This window comes from Synchiropus splendidus, chromosome 17, assembly GCF_027744825.2.
Source record: "Synchiropus splendidus isolate RoL2022-P1 chromosome 17, RoL_Sspl_1.0, whole genome shotgun sequence".
In the NCBI taxonomy this organism is placed as follows: Eukaryota; Metazoa; Chordata; class Actinopteri; order Syngnathiformes; family Callionymidae; genus Synchiropus; species Synchiropus splendidus.
The window spans coordinates 6,740,958-6,748,966 of NC_071350.1; the positions used below are offsets into that span (position 1 = coordinate 6,740,958).

General features: G+C 40.4%; 1 protein-coding gene across 1 annotated transcript in view; it reads right to left on the minus strand.

Annotated features, from left to right (window-relative positions):
* The window catches only part of esama (endothelial cell adhesion molecule a), a 57,630-nt gene extending 50,625 nt beyond the window's left edge, over nt 1-7,005 (minus strand). Inside the window, exon 1 of the mRNA XM_053846190.1 lies at nt 6,469-7,005. Coding sequence (XP_053702165.1) covers nt 6,469-6,535 — 67 coding nt within the window. The 5' untranslated portion in view covers nt 6,536-7,005. The remainder of the gene's footprint in view (nt 1-6,468) is intronic.
* Between the last annotated feature and the right edge of the window lie 1,004 nt (nt 7,006-8,009).

An 8,009-nucleotide genomic window follows, 5' to 3' on the forward strand; every position in this document is an offset into this window, starting at 1 on the left:
ATCACCAACCAGTTTTTACAATCCCTCTGCTCGAAGGTTGTACTGAAGATTGTACCTTCCACAGGTGACAAAGCTGTTGGGTCCACGTGCCGGTTGGACAGTGTGTGAACTAAAGACTCTTATTGTGGTTTATTGCAGTCACATATACACACATGAGTCTAAGAGCTACACTGCATTTGACTTCTCCTTCAGCAGAACCAGTCTTCAGTGTTTGGGGAGGTTCCTCGTTCTCCAGTTGTCCGCAGCTTAATATACAGCCTTTTTAAAAGTCAGTGGTGATTTCAGTTTACTGAAAAGGATGTACATCAAGGGTTGTTTGATATGGTTATATATATATATGTGTGTTTTTGAAGCATTTGTAATAAAAACTATGTTCAAGTTTAGCTTGGTGGCTAATGCCATAAATAGATTCTGCCAAAAACACCAACAAAATAAATACACTTCATTTTGGAATCAGCTGTTCAATGAGAGCAAGCGATAACATTTTGAACTGGCACATATTCCAGTCTTCATCGGTCAGATTCCAAACCTCAGGAATCCAATAAAAATGAAAAGTTAAATTTCTTGAGATGATCCTAAATGGATCTGGTACAAACATAAGATGAGAAACAATGTGTCACCACATAGTTCTTTGTGATCCTTTTACCTTATATTGGCACAAAGCTATTTTTAATTGGTTTAGCAACACACTCTTAATGTAAAAACAGTGTTTTATTGCCCAAAAGTGAATATCACAAGTATTATCCTAAGAAAAATAGGCGTATTTGTAAACTGAATATCACAGTAAACAGAGAACCTGTCGTTGAAGCACAGAAACATTCAGAATTGTTGCATCTGCGGTGAGAGGAATAGAGGAACAGTGTCCACGTGTAGGAACTCATCAGGACCCGGGGAAGATCTTCCCTGTGCACAGTGGCGTTTTCATCTAGATGGCCCTCACATGGCTGAGATTGGTCGGGCTCTAATCTTCTGTTCTCTCTGTTCCCAAGTCCGGCTAACAGGTGTAAACACACGGGATTACAAGAGAAAAATGGGCCGACTTCTGGGCAGCCAAACGCTCCTGTCGCCGGAGAAAGGAAAAAAAGTGCTGCGCTTCATTTCTGTCATTACGTATGTAGCCATAAATCCCTCAATCTCATTCTTCAAATCAGAACTGCACCAGTTGCCGGGGACACGTTCATGACGACTGCAAGGCATCGAACCGCCGTAATCCCAGCTCAGAGTGGAAAGGGGCTTTGCTGCACGTCCATTTGGTATTATTCTAAGAAATAGGCAATTAGAGATAAGGCTCCTAGATGGAAGTCGGCAGACTGCTTTCCCTTCCCTTCAGGGAAGTGGAATATATTTTGGGATGAAGTGTCCCTGGGAAACAATAGGGGCTGAAGCCGGAAACAAATAGCTGTTGTCATTTTGTCATTTATGGAATATGAAAAGTATGCAAAGCTTTTAGGCGTGTGCCCGGATCAGTGTCCCACCGTGGTAAAATAATACGTACAGTTAAAAATAACTTGCTGCCCACTCACTCTAAATCAGTAAAATTCAGCGGCGGCATCGCTGCGTTGCTCCCGGCACACAATCCCGGAGGAGCCTTTGAAGCTTGTATGGATTGACCTTGTTAAATAAGTAAAGTCCATTGTGGGACCCACCTGGAAAACAAATGAAGACGGTCTTTTGCCAGATGGCCGTGTCCAGAATAGCAGAGGTTGGTCAGGAGATAAGGCGTGGATTATACATTGTTTTGCCGTGAACAACTGTCCTTTGATAAGCGACGCCTGGCTTCAAGATTGTGGCGTGTGCTCTGGTTCATACAGCCACATCACTCACACTCAAACAAATGCTAATACCAGGACTAAAACAGAAGTCCTGTCCTTTGTCCAGGCAAACGCTAATAATAGCAGCATTTTCTATTTGGAGGACAAGTGTCTCCGCACACACTGGTCCAGTTATTCTATTGTCTTCTGCACTGAACTAATCCTGAGGCCTTGAAGGTTACATTGGCATTGATGTAAATCAGCTCATACCTTTCTTCATGTGGCAGTGGGCAAAAATGACAGAAATTGTTGCTCCTCCGCAGACCTTCAAAAGGTTCAAGGATAAAGAGATACGAGGCTCACAATGACGGTTATTCAGACTGGACGCCAGTGTTTCTGAATGGATATTTATGCAACACACAAAAAAAGTAAACTGATAACCAAGTAAACCTTGGTCACATTTTTTGTTATTGAGCTTGGTTTTTCAGCAGTTCTCTTTCATTTGACCTTTTCAGTTAAGATATTCACAGACACTGAGGTTTGTTGGAAGTATAGTCGAGTGTTTCTGATCTATAGAAGTATGAATCAGGTTATGGCAGCTCAGGTCGATGGAGAACTCAGACTGACTTGTGTATAGACACCCTTTATAGGCCTCACAACCAAACACACTACACACCATCAATTTCTTTACAGTGAGTAACAATTCACTTATTATTATTACAACGTTATTTACTAGAGATGGCTGAATGGTATTTAAGGGTTGATGAGGTTTCATGAAACAGTGTCCTTATTTTCAAAGGCCACTAGATGGCACTGTATGATGTATAATTTTTGTCTTACAAAAGATAGTTTAATGCAACATTACATCATTTCTAAACCAATAGCGCCATCTAGTGGTCCTTGAAAATTAGGACACTGTTTCATAATACATCATTGACCCATCACTATTATCTACCATTTAACTTTAACAGTTCCACATTATATGGATTATTTTGCTGGTAAAATGTTCAACATCTTCACAATGTGAACTACATTTTTCTGGCGCAATGTTATGCTTGTCAGTGACTTATGTTTCTCCTGCTGAGCGATCATGACATGGCTCTAAAAAGTGAAGGATGCAGTTCTCCTGACTCACGGTAGGTGCCACTTGTGAAACAAAGGATTCATCTTGCATTCCTCGGCTGCGCGATGCCAGGTATTTGATAGTTATTATTCATATTATTGTGAATAATAACTATCATATTCATACTATGGCCCTCTGCATGATATCCGATCACAGTACAGTCACTGGATTATTATGTGACAGCATACACAGTTTCCCCGCCCTTTGCATTTTCTCCCAAAAATATAGCTCCTTCACAACAATGGCAGGAGGCAAGATCTTGGAGCACAATGACGCACTCTCCCATTCTCACTCACCATCACATCACACCTACATTTTAACCCAAAAATAATACAGACCGAACGTGTTCTGGGATACTACGAAAATGCTAAACATGCTACAACTGTCAGGCTCTGACTTGATCCCCCTGCTATGGTTGTAATCTGGCAGTTGTTTTTAGTGAACCCGGAAGATTTCCTCTGTTGCTATTGTTGAGAAGAGACAACTGACTTTTTTTTTTTTGAAGAGAGAACATAGTCAAGGTGGGGAGCAGTTCATTGTCTTAACAATATAGCGGCACAAGAAAGCTTGCTGTGCTATATATATATGCATCAGCTCTAAAATGAACGAGTGAAATGACACAACCTAAGCCTCTTCAAAGGTATCATAATGGATATGCATAAAGTCAAACAGTAGATGTGCACCAATAACCCTTTGAATCCCAGACAAACAGAGGTCAAAATGTGTGTTTGTTGCACCGTTATAGCGGCAGACTTCTATTCGGAACCGTCATTATGTTGCCACGGCGACTTCTTAAGTATGTCATTGATCAAACGTCTAGCCAGGAAACAGTGGTCATCGATTCATACATTCATTACTTCATTAAGTGATATGAGAGAACAAATATCGAACCGTGAGCTCTGACATCTCTTTCCTATGTAGTTATGACATATATTTTCAGAGCACCAGCCATTGCCGATCCATGTAGGGAACGACTTAATACATCTCATCTTGCTCTGAGAGCATTCTTCTGCCACTTTTTTAAAGTACGGCAGACGCTGAGCTCTTATCTTGTTTGTCAGAGGATGCTTGCCGACTTCCTGCCTTTGCACAAGCTGCTATAGCAGGGACTGGAGGAGAGCTTGCTCTTCCTGTTGCCGTCGGCTGCTATTCATGATCACTTCCTGCCAGTATCTTGACCAGGACACACCTGCAGGCCCATTGATGGCCAGCGGGGCCCAGAGGTCATGGTCAGCTACTGCATTGTCCTGTTGCGATCCAACATGAATATATTCATACACTAGTAAATGGGAAGACATTGTGCTCGTGCATTATTTAGTACAACAAATCTTCAATTTTCAAATGAAAAGAATAGAAGTTTGATCTTTAATAGTTTCACCTAACAACGATGACAGAAGGCAAGAACATCAGCATTTCTTTCTCAATATTTCAGTTTTCATTTTTGACAATGCTTACAACTGAAAGCTCACAATAGTTCATGAATTCAACTCAAAAGTATTTTAGTGATGAGTTATACCACAAGGTATTCAGATGTTCAGTCATTTTCCACGACTTGTGGTGGAGGATTCAGGGGGGTGGAGTCTATCCAAGGGAGACAACCTGGACAGGTGGCCATGAAGACAACTCTTCGCACACTCACTGTGATGGTCATGGAATTCAGCATTGAATTACAGCCAAAAAGAATGTAGTACTAAGCATTTTAATCTAGTATTTCAAAACTATTTCCACCAAAAACATCACTGTAAAGAATCAATTCCTCATAACGTCTTCAGTTTCCAATCAGATGAGACCATTTCGCACCAAAACTTTGAGTTATGATCTATAGTTCAATGCCAATTCTCAGATTTAAACAGCAGCGGTGATACAAGCCAACACTTCACTTTGAGTCAAATAAAAAATGGATGAAACTCTTGAGTGAATTCTATAGTTATATTCATTCCAGTCAGCAAGAATGAAGGGAAATTTTTGCGGAGGCGACATGATGACAGATAAAGATAACTGGAAAATAGCAAGACAAGTTAAATGATCAAATTCTATTGAGAAAATATTGAAGAAATCACTCGGGTCGACAGCCTTAGATCGGAATCAGCTGGATAAATGGCGTTCTGAAAAATGATCAATTGTAAAGAAGCTGAATAAATTCATAAATGGTCACTAATCTCTGTTGGCTTCTGGGGGCTCAGCCTCAGGATCAGGTTCCTATTGTTTCAGGGCTCCACTCGCAACAATGATGAAGCACTCAAGGATTTCAATGTTCTATCACTGACGTGCAGCAAACAGTCGACTTAACATAGTGACAGGAGAAAGCCCTGAAATGATAGGCACCTGTTCGCCATCTTTAAATAAATCACCACGGAAGTAGGAAAGGAACTCAGTGGAGATGCTCTGTTTAAAGATATAAGAGATAGAACTCATCCAGAGCTACTGTGGCAAATGTATACTTTGAATATGGTTAGTCAACAAGAACTGGAAATACAATTAAATAAACTAAGAAAGGAATTAGCATATTTAGGAAAGTAAGTAAAAGATACATAATAAATAATTTGAAGGTTGGTATTGTGGAAATATTACTTAATGTTTTACGACAAGTTTTCCACTTCACAACAATGTCAGAGGGAAGGAAGCGATGCAGCACCCAACATTCCATCCTGAATGTGTCCTATAACATCATGAACTAGTTTAGGGACCTGGCCATGACATTTTCAAAAGTAAAAAGAAAGGGAAAACTGTTTTTGCTGTCATGAAAGCATGAAATAAAACTCTCCAGAAAAAAAACCAAGCTTAAATTCTGCCATCAACACAAGAAAACACCACATTAGTTTGCGCAGTCTGGTCACCCATTTCTCCAGCGACCTCTCGTCTATGGCCAACATTCATAAACACTTCTCTCCAACACACTGAGACATCCTCACCTCCCAAAACCATGAGTCACCAATTACGTTTTCCCACTCCAATAAATCATTCAAAACTTCCCGTTCCTCAAGATACTTCAGAATAAAATAACAGCAGTAGCCTGGCCTAATTTTGCGGATCTAAAAGGTGGCATGAGAGAAAGTGGGCTGTGTACAGTTACTGCTATCAGTGAAAGTAGGAGTTTAATGCCAGTGTTGGCTGAGCCAGTGGTGAAACAGCTATAAAGGGATTATTCCTCCCTGGAAGTCATAATCATGTGTAACACACTTGTTTCAAATCCTGTGAAAAAAAAACAAACAAACAGGTGTTTAAGCTTCCAATCCAGCACTTCATCTGGTGGCACAGGGAAACCAGCCCCAACAGACACTTGTGAGTGACACATTGTGTTATCGACTACTGGTTCAATAGCAGGATGGCGAGGACGTCTCGTAGAAAACAATCGCAGCAGCAGACGCTCATGAATATTTCAGCTGAAGATCCACACTTTCACTCATGAACACAATTAAAATGGTTTTAATTTGGGCCGATCACTACTTGCTTGAAGTCTTCTTGAATTATTAGCTGTCAGTGCTGGTTGAGAACATCATGAATGGGACACATTCAATGTTACTGGACATCTAGGAGACATATCGAGACTTGGTCATTGTAGAGACAGAGTGACAGAAAAGGTGAATATCTGACCTGGTACAGCGCACAAGAAGGTGAAAGACAGCAAAGTAAGTTTCCTCGAAGTGACTAAAAGCTCCATGGTGGATCCAGCCTCAGGTGCCTGGCTCCTCTCTCTGCGCTCCACGCACTTTGTCCTGCGCGTTGCTGTCCACCGTGTGGTGACTCTCCAGGTGAGACGCAGCGCTCGGGACTCCTCTCCCCCGACTCGGTTTGTTGAGCGAATGTCAAGTGGAATTTACTCCCTGAGACGCCCGTCACTTCTGTCCTCGTCTCCGCTTCGCGTCAACCGCAAGTCGCTCGATTATCCTTTAACCGCGACGCGTCCAAGTCTGCAACTTGTCATCCTGTCTGTCCTTTTCCACCGAGCGAGAGAGGGAGGGAGGCTCGCGAGCCTCCTGGACGAGCTGTCAAGCGTGCGGTGACGTTTGAAATTAGTTCCGGTTACAGGACCGCGAGATTTATAATTCCTCTGCTGTCGACCTGTGCTCATGCTTTTATTTTGAAACAAATTACATTCATATCCGTCATACCTAGTTTGGACTTGACTTTTCCCCCGCAGGTGTACGCTCGCTCTGGACGCGCTTTTCAGCGTGTTGCCGTGACCCCTTCTACTAGTTATGATGACATGATAGTCATTCTAATTTTCTAATGAATACAAAGGTTTAGTTAGCTCAGATGATGGCCTTTATTACTCCCACGGGAACGAATAGCAAAGTCATCCACAAAGCATCAGCATACTGTGCGTAAAAAAGTGAAGTCACAAACGCTGAGACAACACAAGACAAATAAATTCCCAGAATATATAAAGAAATGTCATGACAACAAAAAATACAGTATATAAAATACAAATTATAATATAAAATATAAGTAGTTATAAGTGAATAGATAATTCATATAATAATAATAAATTATATACATGTAAAAAATGTATAAGTAGAAAATCAATAAACAATATTTGACAACAATGGACAGTCAGTTCCGTCAGATTTTACTGGGCAGATCGTGCAGCCAGGGTGGATCAGCCTGCAACTGAAGGTGCTGCCTAGCAGCACGTAAGACTTCTCATGAATCACTAAATGAATGAATAAATAGATAAACAATTAAAAAAAAGACATTCAATATTTTTATTACGTTTTTCGTTTTTATTTGTATAAAAAAATACATATGTCTATATCAATATAGATTTTTGTTTATTTATTTTGTTTGCTTTGCTTTTTTCTTTTTTAGTTATTTGTAAATTTTCACATAACAGGCAACAATTTGAGAAAACTAATGCCATGAATCAAATAAATACATTTGATCAAATAATATTTTTCTGGACATATGCTTTCAATAAAATAATAAATCTTAACTGAATAACTCTGAAAAGCCATATCTCCATGCATAAACTGAGCAAAGACATCAACCATACTGTGCATCTTGTCAGTATGAAAACACAATTTGAGGCTCACTAGCTCCACTTTAAAAAAGTAATTTTTTAATGGTGCAAAATTGGGAAGCATTTGAGGTCTAGTTATGTTGCATGCTCCATAAAGCCACCAAGCATCTCTGGC